Source organism: Phyllobates terribilis, unplaced genomic scaffold, assembly GCF_046119375.1.
Source record: "Phyllobates terribilis strain yellow unplaced genomic scaffold, ASM4611937v1 Scaffold_12__6_contigs__length_324123572, whole genome shotgun sequence".
Lineage (NCBI taxonomy): Eukaryota > Metazoa > Chordata > Amphibia > Anura > Dendrobatidae > Phyllobates > Phyllobates terribilis.
Window position 1 is genome coordinate 35,569,478 of NW_027362772.1, and position 18,017 is coordinate 35,587,494.

Sequence of the window (18,017 nt, forward strand, 5' to 3'; positions counted from 1 at the left end):
CATTTTGCAAAAAAGAAAACCAAAAACATCCCGGATAAACGAAAAAAAAAAAAAAAAATCTGCCTAGAATTTCTGATGGTGAGCCATTAGACGCCCCAACATAAATGCCAAAAACACCCCTCCCCTGGCACGCAGGAACAAAGAATATGAAATCCCAGAATGCATTGCTTGGACGCACATCTTGGAAGCTCTTGTTGGGGCCGTTTTTTTGTTTTTGCTCGTCGGCCTCCTGCTATGGATAGGTGAACGGACAAACTGACGCCAGGACAAAGACACACTTGGGGCAGGCCCACATTTTTTTTTTTTTAGAAGTTGATGGGTATGATGAGAGGGCATTTGATGCTTATTTCTAGGGGGCATTTTTTGGAGGAGGGATCACAAAAAAAAAAATTGGACAACAGAAGCTTGATCATTTTGCTAACCTAAGCCCCTTCAATCTCCACACAGTGCAACTTACAAACATTAACAGGCCGCAAGGATTGAGTCCATTCCAATGTCAGCATAACGCAATGGGGAGTCCGGGCGGGCCCGGGGGGCTTGCAATCAGTGATAGGACCATGCAGACAGACAGCTAACAGTCAGACAATACTCAAGGCCCTTTGATCCCCTTCTTTTTTTTTTCGTCTACAAAAGGGGCGTAGGGTCTGTATAATACCCACAAGAATGTCACAGACACTGGTGATGAATGACAGGCATATGAAACTAGAAGGGACTGTGCCTTGTCCCCCGTATGTATCGTAGATTTTCAGATTTTTAGGTTCTAGTTGCATACTCTCCCTGCTGTCCCTGATATGGTGTGTACAACATCCAGTCGAAGGGACGTGGTTCTCCTGAAGAATCAAAACCCAACTTGTCCACACGTTTGGGATACAGGTGAAGCAGGTACAAAAACTCACGATCCACCAAGTCTTAGATATGTCAAGCTTATTGTTTTATGAAGGTCTTCAATGGAGAAGACCCTCCATTACCCAGTAGGACATGTACTCTATTCATGTTGTAGATGAGTTAGATGTTCACCACGGAGGAAGTATTGGAGTTGGTTTGAGAAAAAAAAAAAATTAATGATCCACAAAGTCCAGGAGGGTCTTCAATGGAGAAGACCTTACCTAGTAGTAAAACATCTATTCTGTTCATGTTCTTGATGAGTTCGATGTCCACCTTGGTGGCTAAAATAATACTGTACTGTAAGTATTTGCGTTTGTTTGACCAAAAAAACTCACAATCCACCAAGAGTTGTTTGTGTCCACCTTATTGTTTTATGATGGTCCAGTAGGGTCTTCAACAGAGAGACCTTGTTTAATAGGGCATCTAATGAGTCCGATGTCCACCTTGGTGGCCAAAATAATACTCCACTGGAAGTATTGGCATTGGTTTGACAAAAAAAACCTCATGATCCACCAAGACTTGGTTGTGTCCAGCTTGTTGTTTTATGATGGCCCAGGAGGATCTTCAATGGAGAAGACCTTACTTAGTAGGGTATCTATGCTGTTTATGTTCTAGATAAGTTTGATGTCCACCTTGGTGGCCAAAACAGTAATCCACTGAAACTATTGGCATTGGTTTGACCAAAAAACTCACAATCCACCAAATCTTGGTTGTGTCCAGCTTGTTGTCTTATGACGGTTCAGGAGGGTCTTCAATGGAGAAGACGTTATCTAGTAGTAGGACATCTATCTTGTTCATGTTCTAGACGTGGTAGATGTCCACCTTGGTGGCCAAAATAATACCCCACTGGCGTTGGTTTGGTGAGGGGGGGTTCTTGTGCACAGTAACGGTGATGGAAACACAAGGTCAGGCAGGAGAGCTGACTCCTAACATTTAGTGTGGCTTGAGAAGATCCATTCATGACGAGGAATGAGGTACATTGGGCAACTACACTTAGGACTTCTGCCCTCCCAGAGCTGAAGATGGTTTCAGTCTCTTCAGTGCTGCAAGGGGTAAAATTTGCAAATTAACGTCTTCTAAAACACTAATGAGGTTCATCTTGCTCGGCAATCACTGTCTTCTCGCTTCGCCTCCCGTAAAAATGATCCTTCTAATTATTTTTGTTTTCCTTAATTTTTATCCAGAGTCTCAACGTTTCCTACATCGGGAGCCATTCCAAGATCTTTTATTTTTAAATGTTTTAAGTCACTGGTAAAATCCACCTCTCGCTGAAAGTCAATGATGCGTTGTTTCCAGAAATGCATAATTGGATCCCTCACAGTGTTGGATTCCATCTAAAAAAAATATTAAATTTTTTGTGTTTTTTTTTTATTTTTTTTTTACTGTTTGTATTTTGTTGTGATGTAATTTTTTTCTTGGTTTTTTTTTGTATTTTTTTTTTTAAGATTCTTTCACTGGCCGTCTTGAGAATCATTTCCATAAATTCTTTTCTTTTTGTTTCTAATTTAGACTGTACGTAAGAGGCAGACTAACGTGAAAGACACGACGGCGAGGAGAAGAGGCGATACCGTGTAGGTCACGCTGTGGTTGGGGGCAGAACCGGGTTCTGGAAGAGAGAAGGAGAGAAGAAACATATGAGGATGTAGCGGAACATAAAAATACACATTCAATACATTGGAGATAAGGCTGCACCAGATTACAGAATGGAAGAAGTTGAATCCTAGTTCACTGAAGACGTCATTTTGCCCGAAGGCTCGAATGGCCTTGAAAGCTTAGAGAAATCAAAAGGAGTCCAATTTGTATGATGTTTACAATGGAGTCTGAGTCGCTGCAGCCTTGAAATGTTTCTGTTTAGATTTGGTATTTTCTTCTATGGCAGATAAAGGTTGTTCAGGCTGCAAAACAAGACTTTTTCCTCTCCACTTGTTTGTCTACTCTTAAAGGGAATGTTCACCTTTTGGCTATATCTTCCGTCAGGTCCAAAATTTTGTGCAAATTAATTGCTTAAGATATTTCCATAAGGGGTTGGGGGAATTGATTTCCTGCTACAAAATTCTAAAAAACTTCAGCATAGATATAAAGTTATTTAGGATTCTTGCAGCCACCACTAGATGGAGCATGGGAGCTAAATGCATACAAGCTCCTGTGCTTCTCCTAGTGGTGACAGCAGGAAGCCAGGGGGTTATCTTATAGCTCTAGGAGCGCTCCTATGCTCCTCCTAGTGGTGACCACAGGAAACTAGAAGGTTATCTTATAACTCTACGAGTGCTCCTATGCTCCTCCTAGTGGTGACCACAGGAAGCTAGAGGGTTATCTTATAACTCTACGAGTGCTCCCATGCTCCTCCTAGTGGTGACCGCAGGAAGCCAGAGGGTTATCTTATAGCTCAATAAGAGCTCTTATGCTCCTCCAAGTAGTGACCGCAGGAAGCTAAAGGGTTATCTTCTAGCTCTATGAGAGCTCCTCTGCTCCTCCTAGTGGTGACCACAGAAAACTAAAGGGTTATCTTATAGCTCAATGAGAGCTCCTATGCTCCTCCTAGTGGTGACCGCAGGAAGCCAGAGGGTTATCTTATAGCTCAATGAGAGCTCCTATGCTCCTCCTAGTGGTGACCGCAGGAAGCCAGAGGGTTATCTTATACCTTTAGGAGAGCTCTGATCATTATATAGATATATTAAGGTCTAACGGGTAACGTTTCTACTTGTGGAGAGTGACAAGTCAAGCCTGGCATGTCAGAGTGAAGAGACTTATAAGTCATGCATGCTCCTCTGGGAAATTAAATCTGAAAATTGTCTCTTCATAGAGGAAAAGGACTAGAACTCTAGCGCCACCTATTGGAAGCAGCGATCCTAAAGGTCAATATCGACCCTTTAACAAGCCTTGCAATATGACTTCGGATAAAAGCCCAACCAGAATCTCAATTGCAGACACAGTGTTTCGGGGTGTTGCCCTTCATCAGTGCAAAGTATGAGATTTGATTTGGCTAGGTGAAAGGCTCTGGACTGTGCTCTAAGTGATAAGGTTTCTCCTTGTGGAGAGTGACAAAAAAAGCCTGGCATGTCAGAGTGAGGAGACTTATAAGCCATGCATGCTCCTCTGGGAAATTAACTCTCACCTAGCCAAATCAAATCTCATACTTTGCACTGATGAGGGGCAACAGCCCGAAACACCATGTCTGAAATTGAGATTCTGGTTTTGCTTTTATCCTAAGACATATTACAAGACTCCTTAAAGACTCATCATTGGCTTATAGGTTTGCTGCTTCCAATAGGTGGTGTTAGAGTTCTAGTCCTATTCCTCTCTGAAGAGACAATTTGCATATAAAAGATAAAGAAATCGATGACCTCAGAATATTTAATTCATTTAACATTACCTTTAAGTAACTAAAGATACATCACTTTATACTAACTTTCTAAAACTTCTAATACTACAGACAACAACACTAGGGGGAGCTAAAGAGCTAATTGCATACTGTTTTATTTTTTAGGCAAATGTATAACTGCTGTAAGCTCCTATACTCCCCCTAGTGGTGACACAGGAAGTCAGACGGTTATCTTATAGCTCTAGGTGAACTCTGGCCATTATTAAGACATTACTAACTACAGAATATTTGACTAATTTAGACATTGCCTTTAAGGAAATAAAAGATACATCACAGTATAATACATTTCTAACATTTTCTAATATTGAAGATACCACTAGGGGGAGCTTAAGAGCTAATTGCATACTACATTTACACATGAACTACAATAAGAAAACAGTAAGTACCTATGCTCCCCCTAGTGGTGACCACAGGAAGGCAGAAGATTATCTTATAGCTCTGTGTCTTGGAACCAATGTATTGGAAGAATGTCCACCTTTTAGCACCATGTTTTTTTAGATCAAGAACCTTTTGCTAAGTCATTTCTTAAAATATTTTCACAAGGTTTGGGGATTTGATTTCCTGATATAAAGTTCCAAAATGTTCCTCCACGGTCAACGTTATTTTGGATTCCTGCAGCCACCGCTAGATGGAGCTCAGGAACCAATTGCATAGTGTTTTATTATTGAGGTGAATGTATAATTGCATACAAGCTCCTATGCTCCTCCTAGTGGTGGTCACAGGTCGCCAGAGGTTATCTAATAGCAATAGGTGAGCTCTGTCCCTTATAAAGATGTATTAAGAAATTACTAACTACCGAATATTTGACTCATTTAGACATTGCTTTTAAGGAAATACAGATACATCACTATATAATAACTTTCCAATACAGCAGTCACCACTAGGGGGAGCTTAAGAAATAATTGAATACTGTTTTATTACTTAGGTCAATGTATAAATGCACTAAGCACCTATGCTCCCCCTAGTGGTGGGCATGGGAAGTCAGTAGGTTATCTTGTAGCTCCATGACATTATAGGGGGCTTGGAGCAATGTATCAGCGAAAAATCAGCTCTGACCCTTATTCCTAAACATTAGGCATTTAGTGACCACAGAATATTTGACCTATTTGACACTGCCTTTAAGTAAACATTGCTTCATCACAGATCTCAGTCTTGTGTCCCTTCTTTTGGGCAACATTCAGAAAGTTTTTTTTCTTAGATGAAGTGAGGGTGGTATAGTGACACTGATGTTTTAACACAGTTTTATTATTTGTGAAAAAAGTCACAAAATCAGTAAGGGGCAGCGTAAGAACTAAAGTAACAGATCTAGAGAAAAGGGGTTTTCTTAAGATGATCCTTAAACATCCTGCTACATTTTGTGCATTTGAATGAAAATCCAATGACTGAAATTTACGTCTTACTGAAAGTGATCATACACCGCTCAAAAACATAAAGGGAACACTTAACCAACAGAATATAAGTCCAAGTAAATCAAACTTCTGTGAAATCAAACTGTCCACTTAGGAAACAACACTGATTGACAATCAATTTCACATGCTGTTGTGCAAATGGAATAGACAATAGATGAAAATGATTGTCAATTATCAAGACACCCTCAATAAAGGAGTGGTTCTGCAGGTGGGGACCACAGACCACATCTCAGTACCAATGCTTTCTGGCTGATGTTTTGGTCACTTTTGAATGTTGGTTGTGCTTTCACACTCGTGGTAGCATGAGACGGACTCTACAACCCACAGAAGTTGCTCAGGTAGTGCAGCTCATCCAGGATGGCACATCAATGCGAGCTGTGGCAAGAAGGTTTGCTGTGTCTGTCAGCGTAGTGTCCAGAGGCTGGAGGCACTATCAGGAGACAGGCCAGTACACCAGGAGATATGAAGGGGGCCGTAGGAGGGCAACAACCCAACAGCAGGACCGCTACCTCCGCCTTTGTGAAAGGAGGAACAGGAGGAGCACTGCCAGAGCCCTGCAAAATGACAGGAGGAGCACTGCCAGAGCCCTGCAAAATGACCTCCAACAGGCCACAAATGTGCATGTGTCGGCACAAACGGTTAGAAACCGACTCCATGTGGGTGGTATGAGGGCCTGACGTCCACAGATGGGGGTTGTGCTCACAGCCCAACACCGTGCAGGACGCTTGGCATTTGCCACAGAACACCAGGATTGGCAAAGTCGCCACTGGCGCCCTGTGCTCTTCACAGATGAAAGCAGGTTCTCACTGAGCACATGTGACAGACGTGACAGAGTCTGGAGACGCCGTGGAGAGCGATCTGCTGCCTGCAACATCCTTCAGCATGACCGGTTTGGCAGTGGGTCAGTAATGGTGTGGGGTGACATTTCTTTGAAGGGCCGCACAGCCCCCCATGTGCTCTCCAGAGGTAGCCTGACTGCCATTAGGTACCGAGATGAGATCCTCAGACCCCTTGTGAGACCATATGCTGGTGCGGTTGGCGCTGGGTTCCTCCTAATGCAGGACAATGCCAGACCTCATGTGGCTGGAGTGTGTCAGCAGTTCCTGCAAGATGAAGGTATTGTAGCTATGGACTGGCCCGCCCGTTCTCCAGACCTGAATCCGATTGAGCACATCTGGGACATCATGTCTCGCTCCATCCACCAACGTCACGTTGCACCACAGACTGTCCAGGAGTTGGCGGATGCTTTAGTCCAGGTCTGGGAGGAGATCCCACAGGAGCCCATCCGCAACCTCATCAGGAGCATGCTCAGGCGTTGTAGGGAGGTCATACAGGCACGTGGAGGCCACACACAATACTGAGCCTCATCAGGAGCATGCCCAGGCGTTGTAGGGAGGTCATACAGGCACGTGGAGGCCACACACAATACTGAGCCTCATCAGGAGCATGCCCAGGCGTTGTAGGGAGGTCATACAGGCACGTGGAGGCCACACACAATACTGAGCCTCATCAGGAGCATGCCCAGGCGTTGTAGGGAGGTCATACAGGCACGTGGAGGCCACACACAATACTCAGCCTCATCAGGAGCATGCCCAGGCGTTGTAGGGAGGTCATACAGGCACGTGGAGGCCACACACAATACTGAGCCTCATCAGGAGCATGCCCAGGCGTTGTAGGGAGGTCATACAGGCACGTGGAGGCCACACACAAAACTGAGCCTCATCAGGAGCATGCCCAGGCGTTGTAGGGAGGTCATACAGGCACGTGGAGGCCACACACAATACTGAGCCTCATCAGGAGCATGCCCAGGCGTTGTAGGGAGGTCATACAGGCACGTGGAGGCCACACACACAATACTCAGCCTCATCAGGAGCATGCCCAGGCGTTGTAGGGAGGTCATACAGGCACGTGGAGGCCACACACAATACTGAGCCTCATCAGGAGCATGCCCAGGCATTGTAGGGAGATCATACAGGCACGTGGAGGCCACACACAATACTCAGCCTCATCAGGAGCATGCCCAGGCGTTGTAGGGAGGTCATACAGGCACGTGGAGGCCGCACACAATACTGAGCCTCATCAGGAGCATGCCCAGGCATTGTAGGGAGATCATACAGGCACGTGGAGGCCACACACAATACTCAGCCTCATCAGGAGCATGCCCAGGCGTTGTAGGGAGGTCATACAGGCACGTGGAGGCCGCACACAATACTCAGCCTCATCAGGAGCATGCCCAGGCGTTGTAGGGAGGTCATACAGGCACGTGGAGGCCACACACAATGCTCAGCCTCATCAGGAGCATGCCCAGGCGTTGTAGGGAGGTCATACAGGCACGTGGAGGCCACACACAATACTGAGCCTTATCAGGAGCATGCCCAGGCGTTGTAGGGAGGTCATACAGGCATATGAAGGCCACACACAATACTCAGCCTCATCAGGAGCATGCCCAGGCGTTGTAGGGAGGTCATACAGGCACGTGGAGGCCACACACAATACTCAGCCTCATCAGGAGCATGCCCAGGCGTTGTAGGGAGGTCATACAGGCACGTGGAGGCCGCACACAATACTGAACCTCATCAGGAGCATGCCCAGGCGTTGTAGGGAGGTCATACAGGCACGTGGAGGCCACACACAATACTCAGCCTCATCAGGAGCATGCCCAGGCGTTGTAGGGAGGTCATACAGGCAGGTGGAGGCCACACACAATACTGAGCCTCATCAGGAGCATGCCCAGGCATTGTAGGGAGGTCATACAGGCACGTGGAGGCCACACACAATACTGAGCCTCATCAGGAGCATGCCCAGGCGTTGTAGGGAGGTCATACAGGCACGTGGAGGCCACACACAATACTGAACCTCATCAGGAGCATGCCCAGGCGTTGTAGGGAGGTCATACAGGCACATGGAGGCCACACACAATACTGGGCCTCATCAGGAGCATGCCCAGGCGTTGTAGGGAGGTCATACAGGCACGTGGAGGCCACATACAATACTCAGCCTCATCAGGAGCATGCCCAGGCATTGTAGGGAGGTCATACAGGCACGTGGAGGCCACACACAATACTGAGACTCATCAGGAGCATGCCCAGGCGTTGTAGGGAGGTCATACAGGCACGTGGAGGCCACGCACAATACTGAGACTCATCAGGAGCATGCCCAGGCGTTGTAGGGAGGTCATACAGGCACGTGGAGGCCACACACAATACTCAGCCTCATCAGGAGCATGCCCAGGTGTTGTAGGGAGGTCATACAGGCACGTGGAGGCCACACACAATACTGAGCCTCATCAGGAGCATGCCCAGGCGTTGTAGGGAGGTCATACAGGCACGTGGAGGCCACACACAATACTGAGCCTCATCAGGAGCATACCCAGGCGTTGTAGGGAGGTCATACAGGCACATGGAGGCCACACACAATACTGAACCTCATCAGGAGCATGCCCAGGCGTTGTAGGGAGGTCATACAGGCACGTGGAGGCCACACACAATGCTCAGCCTCATCAGGAGCATGCCCAGGCGTTGTAGGGAGGTCATACAGGCACGTGGAGGCCACACACAATACTGAACCTCATCAGGAGCATGCCCAGGCGTTGTAGGGAGGTCATACAGGCACGTGGAGGCCACACACAATGCTCAGCCTCATCAGGAGCATGCCCAGGTGTTGTAGGGAGGTCATACAGGCACGTGGAGGCCACACACAATACTGAACCTCATCAGGAGCATGCCCAGGCGTTGTAGGGAGGTCATACAGGCACGTGGAGGCCACACACAATACTACAGCCTCATCAGGAGCATGCCCAGGCGTTGTAGGGAGGTCATACAGGCACGTGGAGGCCACACACAATACTCAGCCTCATCAGGAGCATGCCCAGGCGTTGTATGGAGGTCATAAAGGCACGTGGAGGCCACACACAATGCTCAGCCTCATCAGGAGCATGCCCAGGTGTTGTAGGGAGGTCATACAGGCACGTGGAGGCCACACACAATACTGAGCCTCATCAGGAGCATGCCCAGGTGTTGTAGGGAGGTCATACAGGCACGTGGAGGCCACACACAATACTGAACCTCATCAGTAGCATGCCCAGGCGTTGTAGGGAGGTCATACAGGCACGTGGAGGCCACACACAATACTCAGCCTCATCAGTAGCATGCCCAGGCGTGTAGGGAGGTCATACAGGCACGTGGAGGCCACACACAATACTGAGCCTCATCAGGAGCATGCCCAGGCGTTGTAGGGACGTCATACAGGCACGTGGAGGCCACACACAATACTGAGCCTCATCAGGAGCATGCCCAGGCGTTGTAGGGAGGTCATACAGGCACGTGGAGGCCACACACAGTACTCAGCCTCATCAGGAGCATGCCCAGGCGTTGTAGGGAGGTCATACAGGCACGTGGAGGCCACACACAATACTGAGCCTCATCAGGAGCATGCATAGGCGTTGTACGGAGGTCATACAGGCATGTGGAGGCCACATACAATACTGAGACTCATCAGGAGCATGCCCAGGCGTTGTAGGGAGGTCATACAGGCACGTGGAGGCCACACACAATACTGAGACTCATCAGGAGCATGCCCAGGCGTTGTAGGGAGGTCATACAGGCAGGTGGAGGCCACACACAATACTCAGCCTCATCAGGAGCATGCCCAGGCGTTGTAGGGAGGTCATACAGGCACGTGGAGGCCACACACAATACTCAGCCTCATCAGGAGCATGCCCAGGTGTTGTAGGGAGGTCATACAGGCACGTGGAGGCCACACACAATACTCAGCCTCATCAGGAACATGCCCAGGCGTTGTAGGGAGGTCATACAGGCACGTGGAGGCCACACACAATACTGAGCCTCATCAGGAGCATGCCCAGGCGTTGTAGGGAGGTCATACAGGCACGTGGAGGCCACACACAATACTCAGCCTCATTTTGACTTGTTTTAAGGACATTACATCAAAGTAGGATCAGCCTGTAGTGGGTTTTTCCACTTTAATTTTGGGGTGACTCCAAATCCAGGCCTCCATTGGGTAATAAATGTGATTTCCATTGATGATTTTTGTGTGATTTTGTTGTCAGCACATTCAACTTTATACAGAACAAAGTATTCAATGAGAATATTTCATTCATTCAGATCTAGGATGGGGTATTTCAGTGTTCCCTTTATTTTTTTGAGCAGTGCAGGTAAAATAGATAATCGATAGATGATAGATAATAAATAGATAGATAATAGATGATAGATAGATAATAGATAGATAATAGATAATAGATGATAGATAATAGACAGATAATAGATAATAGATATATAATAGATAATAGATAGATAGATAATAGATAGATAATAGATGATAGATAATAGATGGATAATAGATGATAGATGGATAACAGATAGATAGATGATAGATAATAGATAGATAATAGATAGATAATAGATAGATGATAGATAGATAATAGATAGATAATAGATAGATGATAGATAATAGATAGATAATAGATAATAGATAGATGATAGATAATAGATAGATAATAGATAGATGATAGGTAATAGATAATAGATAATAGATAGATAATAGATAGATAATAGATAATAGATGATAGATAGATGATAGATAGATAATAGATAGATAATAGATAGATAATAGATAATAGATATATAGATAGATAATAGATAATAGATAGATAATAGATAATAGATAGATAATAGATAATAGATATATAGATAGATAATAGATAGATAATAGATAACAGATAGATAATAGATAGATGATAGATAGTTAATAGATAATAGATAGATAATAGATAGATAATAGATAGATAGATAATAGATAATAGATAGATAATAGATAGATAATAGATAATAGATAATAGATAGATAATAGATAGATAATAGATAATAGATAGATAATAGATAGATAATAGATAGATGATAGATAGTTAATAGATAATAGATAGATAATAGATAGATAATAGATAGATAGATAGATAATAGATAGATGATATATAGATAACAGATAGATAGATAGATAATAGATAATAGATAGTTAATAGATAGATAGATAATAGATAGATGATAGGTAGATAATAGATAGATGCTAGATAATAGATAGATGATAGATAATAGATAATAGATAGATAATAGATAGATAATAGATAGATAATAGATAATAGATAGACAATAGATAGATAATAGATAGATAATAGACAGATAATAGAGAATAGATAGATAATAGATAATAGATAGATAATAGATGATAGATAGATAATAGATAATAGATAGATAATAGATAGATAGATAGATAATAGATAGATGATATATAGATAACAGATAGATAGATAGATAATAGATAGATGCTAGATAATAGATAGATGATAGATAGATAATAGATAGATAATAGATAGATAATAGATAGATAGATAGATAATAGATAGATGATATATAGATAACAGATAGATAGATAATAGATAGATAGATAATAGATAGATGATAGATAGATAATAGATAGATGCTAGATAATAGATAGATAATAGATAGATAATAGATAATAGATAGATAATAGATGATAGATAATAGATGATAGATAGATAATAGATAGATAGATAATAGATAACAGATAGATAATAGATAATATATAGATAATAGATAGATATAGATAATAGATAGATAATAGATGATAGATAATAGATAGATAATAGATAGATAGATAATAGATGATAGATAATAGATAGATAATAGATAGATGATAGATAATAGATAACAGATAGATAATAGATAATATATAGATAATAGATAGATAATAGATAATAGATAATAGATAGATAGATGATAGATAATAGATAATAGATAGATAGATAATATAATAGATAGATAATAGATAATAGAGAGATAATAGATAGATAGATAATAGATAGATAATAGATAGATAACAGATAGATAGATAATATATAGATAATAGATAATAGATAGATAATAGATGATAGATAGATGATAGATAGTTAATAGATAATAGATAGATAATAGATAGATAATAGATAGATGATATATAGATAACAGATAGATAGATAGATAATAGATAATAGATAGATAATAGATAGATAGATAATAGATAGATGATAGATAGATAATAGATAGATGCTAGATAATAGATAGATAATAGATAGATAATAGATAGATAATAGATGATAGATAATAGATGATAGATAGATAGATAGATAATAGATAATAGATAGATAATAGATGATAGATAATAGATAATAGATAGATAATAGATAACAGATAGATAATAGATAATATATAGATAATAGATAAATAATAGATAATAGATAGATAATAGATAATAGATAGATAGATGATAGATAATAGATAATAGATAGATAGATAATATAATAGATAGATAATAGATAATAGAGAGATAATAGATAGATAGATAATAGATAGATAACAGATAGATAGATGATAGATAGATAATAGATGATAGATAATAGATGATAGATAGATAGATAGATAATAGATAATAGATAGATAATAGATGATAGATAATAGATAATAGATAGATAATAGATAACAGATAGATAATAGATAATATATAGATAATAGATAGATAATAGATAATAGATAGATAATAGATAGATGATAGATAATAGATAATAGATAGATAGATAATATAATAGATAGATAATAGATAATAGAGAGATAATAGATAGATAGATAATAGATAGATAACAGATAGATAGATGATAGATAGATAATAGATAGATAATAGATGATAGATAGATAATAGATAATAGATAGATAATAGATAAATAATAGATAGATAATAGATAGATAGATGATAGATAATAGATAATAGATGATAGATAATAGATAGATAATAGATAGATAATAGATAGATAATAGATAATAGATAGATAATAGATAATAGATAAATAATAGATAGATAGATAGATAATAGATAGATAATAGATAGATAATATATAGATGATAGATAATAGATAATAGATAGATAATAGATAATAGATAAATAATAGATAGATAATAGATAGATGATAGATAATAGATAATAGATGATAGATAGTTAATAGAATCGCCCTTTCTGGGAGTTTCGCCCCCCGCGCCCGGAGACCTTCCTGATGATCTCAGTATCTGCAGATTTCCGTCTTGCCTCGGTGATTAGGACGACATCTTACTTTCTCTTATTCGATCACTGACGGAAGAACAGAAAGTTTGATGAAAATCAAAAATGGAAAGAATTGACCAAGTGGCCCTCATTGCATTAGTCCGTGGTCAGGACGTGGTAATGCTGCTGTGCTGGGAGGGTGATGGATTATCGGGATCGCTTCTGGAAATGAGCTGTGACCTCTTAAAGGGGTGGTGTGAAGTTAGAAAATTGCTGAAACAGCACCAAACTTTGGTACAGGCGATGTCTGATATTGCAGCTCTGCCCTAGTCACTTCCAAGGGTCTGAGGACAAGGTTGGCGCTGCTTCTGGAAAGTAAAAGCATTATTTCTATAGTCTTGTACAACCCTTTTTAGGGGTAAGTTTGAGTCTGGATATTCGGCAGTCTGATAAGGATTACATGAGCATTATATAGGATTTATGTGGGCACTGTATGGCAGTATTACTTGTTGTCATTATGTTGGTATTCTTTGGGGTCACATTTGTTCTCTTCTTGTTACTAGGGCACTATATTGTGGTATTATTTGAGCTCTCTATTGTATTATTCATTGATGAAAAAGTCCTTGGTTATTTGGGCACTATATGGCGATATTATTTGAGCCTTATTTTGTACTACTGATTTGAAGTGTAGACTTTTGGAATTTCGACATTGTATGGCGCTATTACTTGGACCTCGTTTTGTACTATTAATGATTTGCAATGTAATGCAATGTATGGCAGTATTATCTATTTATTAGAAATGTGGTCCTTTGTTATTGGTTGCACGGTATGGCAGTTTTACTTGAACCTTGTTATTTGGGAACTATGACAGTATCACTTGGTCCTTTTTTTAAACCATTGTTTAGCCATGTAGTCCTTTCTTAATTACTCACTATTTGGCGGTATTATTGGGTATTATTTCTTTTGTGCTATTGGTTTACACTTCATTCCTAGTTGAGCACTGTATTATTTTTGAGCTCTCTTTAATATTATTTACTGACAATATAGTCTTATTATTTGGGCACTGTATGGCAGTATTATTTAAGCCTTCTTTTGTACAATTGATTGGAAATGTGGTCCTTTGTTACTGGTTCCACTGTACGTCAGTATTAGTTTGACCCTCTTTTGGTAATATAATCCTTTGTTATTTGGGTACTGTATGGCGGTATTGCTTAAACCCCCTTTTATAGTAATGATTATTGGTAGTATAGTGTTTTAGTATTTGGGTACTGTATGGCAGTATTACTTAAACCTCCTTTATATTATTGATTATTGGTAGTATAGTACTTTGTTATTTGGGAACTGTATGGCAGTATTACTTAAACCCCCTTTTATTATATTGATTATTGATAGTATAGTGTTTTGATATTTGGGTACGGTATGGCAGTATTACTTAAACCCCCTTTTATATTATTGATTATTGGTAGTATAGTGTTTTAGTATTTGGGTACTGTATGGCAGTATTACTTAAACCCCCTTTTATATTATTGATTATTGGTAGTATAGTACTTTGTTATTTGGGAACTGTATGGCGGTATTACTTAAACCCCCTTTTATTATAATGATTATTGGTAGTATAATGTTTTGATATTTGGGTACTGTATGGTGGTATTACTTAAACCCCCTTTTATTATATTGATTATTGGTAGTATAATGTTTTGATCTTTGGGTACTGTATGGCGGTATTACTTAAATCCCTTTTATTATTTTGATTATTGGTAGCATAGTGTTTTGTTATTTGGGTACCGTATGACGGTATTACTTAAACCCCCTTTTATATTAATGATTATTGCTAGTATAGTGCTTTATTTGGGTACTGTATGGCGGTATTACTTGGTGTCCATTTGATGTTATAATTGGGTTTCTTTTATTGTTTTATACTGCAGTTTTGTATAATTTGGGCACGCTATAGCGGTATATTTGAGCCCTCTTTTCTACTAGTGATTGACAATATAGTCTGATTATTTGGCCACTGTATGACAGTATTATTAGAGCCTTGGAAATTCACTGCATAGCAGTATTACTAGGACCCTGTTTTGTAAGAAAACTTATCTGGGTACTGTATGGAGGTATTATTTGGGCAATACACTTTATGCTTCTTTTAGCATTATATAGACACTTGAACATCATTGGTGCACTATATGCGGTATTGAGTAGCTGCTCTATGAAGTTTTCTATTGGGAAGTATGAGGAAATCGCTAACAATTAGTTCAAATGGATTAGTCCAATTTTTTTTTCCGAACTTGCCTTTAGTCACGACGACATACAGACGTCTCCTATAACACATGTTCTATACGCGGAGAGTCCATCGAGCTGCGAGAGCCGAGAAACAAACGGTCCTCGCTCCACTTCAGAAGGCAGAAACTTTGTGACAAAGTCTGGAATCCTCAGAGATGATAGCAATGCATTATGAATGACTCCGCGGCACATTACAGCAGCAATCTATATGCCAGTCTTTGTGTCGCCTCGGCCCCATGCTGTGGGTTGCATACTTTGTAGGTATTTTAGGAACTTTTTTTTTTATTTTTTAACTTTTGATTGTTTTTTTTTCTTTTTTTTTTTTTTTTTATATTTCAGCACAGAAAGGAAGATTATACAGTCAACTCTTTCTTGTAAATCAACCAAAACCAACCATTCCCCATCATGCTTCTGGTGCTCTTAAAGGGGATGTCCCAACAAAAACTAAGGTGACATCTTCTATTGAGTATCGATTAGAAAAAAACGGCTGAGACCATATCAAAGCGGCGCGATATGCTCCTTTGTCTCCTGTCGACTCACCTCGGCTTTTTCTACTTTTTCACATGGTCGGCCAAAAATGGATCAAGCAGAAAAAAGCCTCCAGGAGGTACCGCTGCCTCTTTGTTCTAGCAATCGGAGGCTTCACAATGGATGAAACCGAGCGAAGAATGGACAATCCAAAAAAAAAGCCACGTAGAGTACTTTTTTTTTTTCTAAATTTTGATTTTAGAAGTTGGGTGGGAACAAACATTGCCCCCATGATAGTTCCCAAAAGTTTTCTAGTCACGCACTGGGACAGTAGTCCTCAACCTGTGACTCTCATTCTTCTCAGGGGATGCTGAGAATTGTAGTTCTGCCACAGCCGGAAAGTCACTGTTTCGAGACCCTTCTTCAAGGGAATGTATCTAAGCAGATTTAGAAGCCCAGGGAAGTTGACCGAAAAGTCAACGTCTTTATACAGGCTAGATAAACTTAGAAGCTTAGAGAGGATTCAAGGACTTTGATTTTCTAGACTTTATTTTTGTTGGACTTGCTCTTTAAACCTCAGTAAATGCTACTAATGATCTACTTTGCTGCGTTCAGCAGGAGGAATTTGGATGATAATAGAAAAGCCGCAGAGCGTCGTGTCCAACCTCTCTTGATACGGAGGCAGGAAGCCACGTTGTAGGTGTTTGGCAGAAGTCCCGGTGTATACGAGAGTGCCAAGACGCTGCTAAATGATGGAAATGATGGAGGTCCCGGGGGAGGAACCCTATGAAAGTGTTATTATTTGGAAAACAATAGTAATCTGCGCTAGAACACCCTGTAATGGAAACTGCGGTGGAATTTCACAGTCAGAACAGATGCTGGTCTTAGAATTTCAGTTCCAGGGAACAACGCCCATCCAATCCCCTTGGCCCTGATCTGCGGTCATCAACATCTAATCCAGTAAATTCTAAGAAAAAATGAAGAAATTTAGATCTAAAGGTATAAGAACTCCAATGCGGATCAGTGGTCGTCAACATCTAATCCATAAAATTCTAGGAAAAATGAAGACATTTAGATCTTAAGATCTACGTAGACCAACTTGGATCTGTGGTCGTCAACATCTAATCTAGAAAATTCTAGGAAAAATTAAGAAATTTAGATCTAAAGGTTGAAGAACTCCAACGTGGATCTGTGGTCGTTAACATCTAATCCATAAAATTCTAGAAAAAATGAAGAAATTTAGATCTAAAGGTCTAAGGACTCCAATGTGGAAAGAGGTGTCTCTGCAACATTGACATTGGCGGTTGTTTTGACGTCCTTAGAGGTCTTCTACAGGCCATTTACATGCATGGATTTTACCAAAATCTTGCCATTCTGTAAGAGATAGATTAAAATATTGGAAAATCTAGTGTTGAATCCATTTTTGATCATTTTAGTTGTTGGAAGATATATATATACGCAACAAGAGGAACAGACCGTTTGTATCCCAAGGC

The 18,017-nt window shown here is 40.7% G+C and overlaps 1 protein-coding gene across 1 annotated transcript in view; it reads right to left on the bottom strand.

The window, feature by feature from the left end:
- Nucleotides 1-325: 325 nt before the first annotated feature.
- Nucleotides 326-18,017, bottom strand: part of IGLON5 (IgLON family member 5) — a 496,038-nt gene continuing 478,346 nt past the window's right edge. The window contains exon 8 of the mRNA XM_073655753.1: nt 326-2,491. Coding sequence (XP_073511854.1) covers nt 2,391-2,491 — 101 coding nt within the window. The 3' untranslated portion in view covers nt 326-2,390. The remainder of the gene's footprint in view (nt 2,492-18,017) is intronic.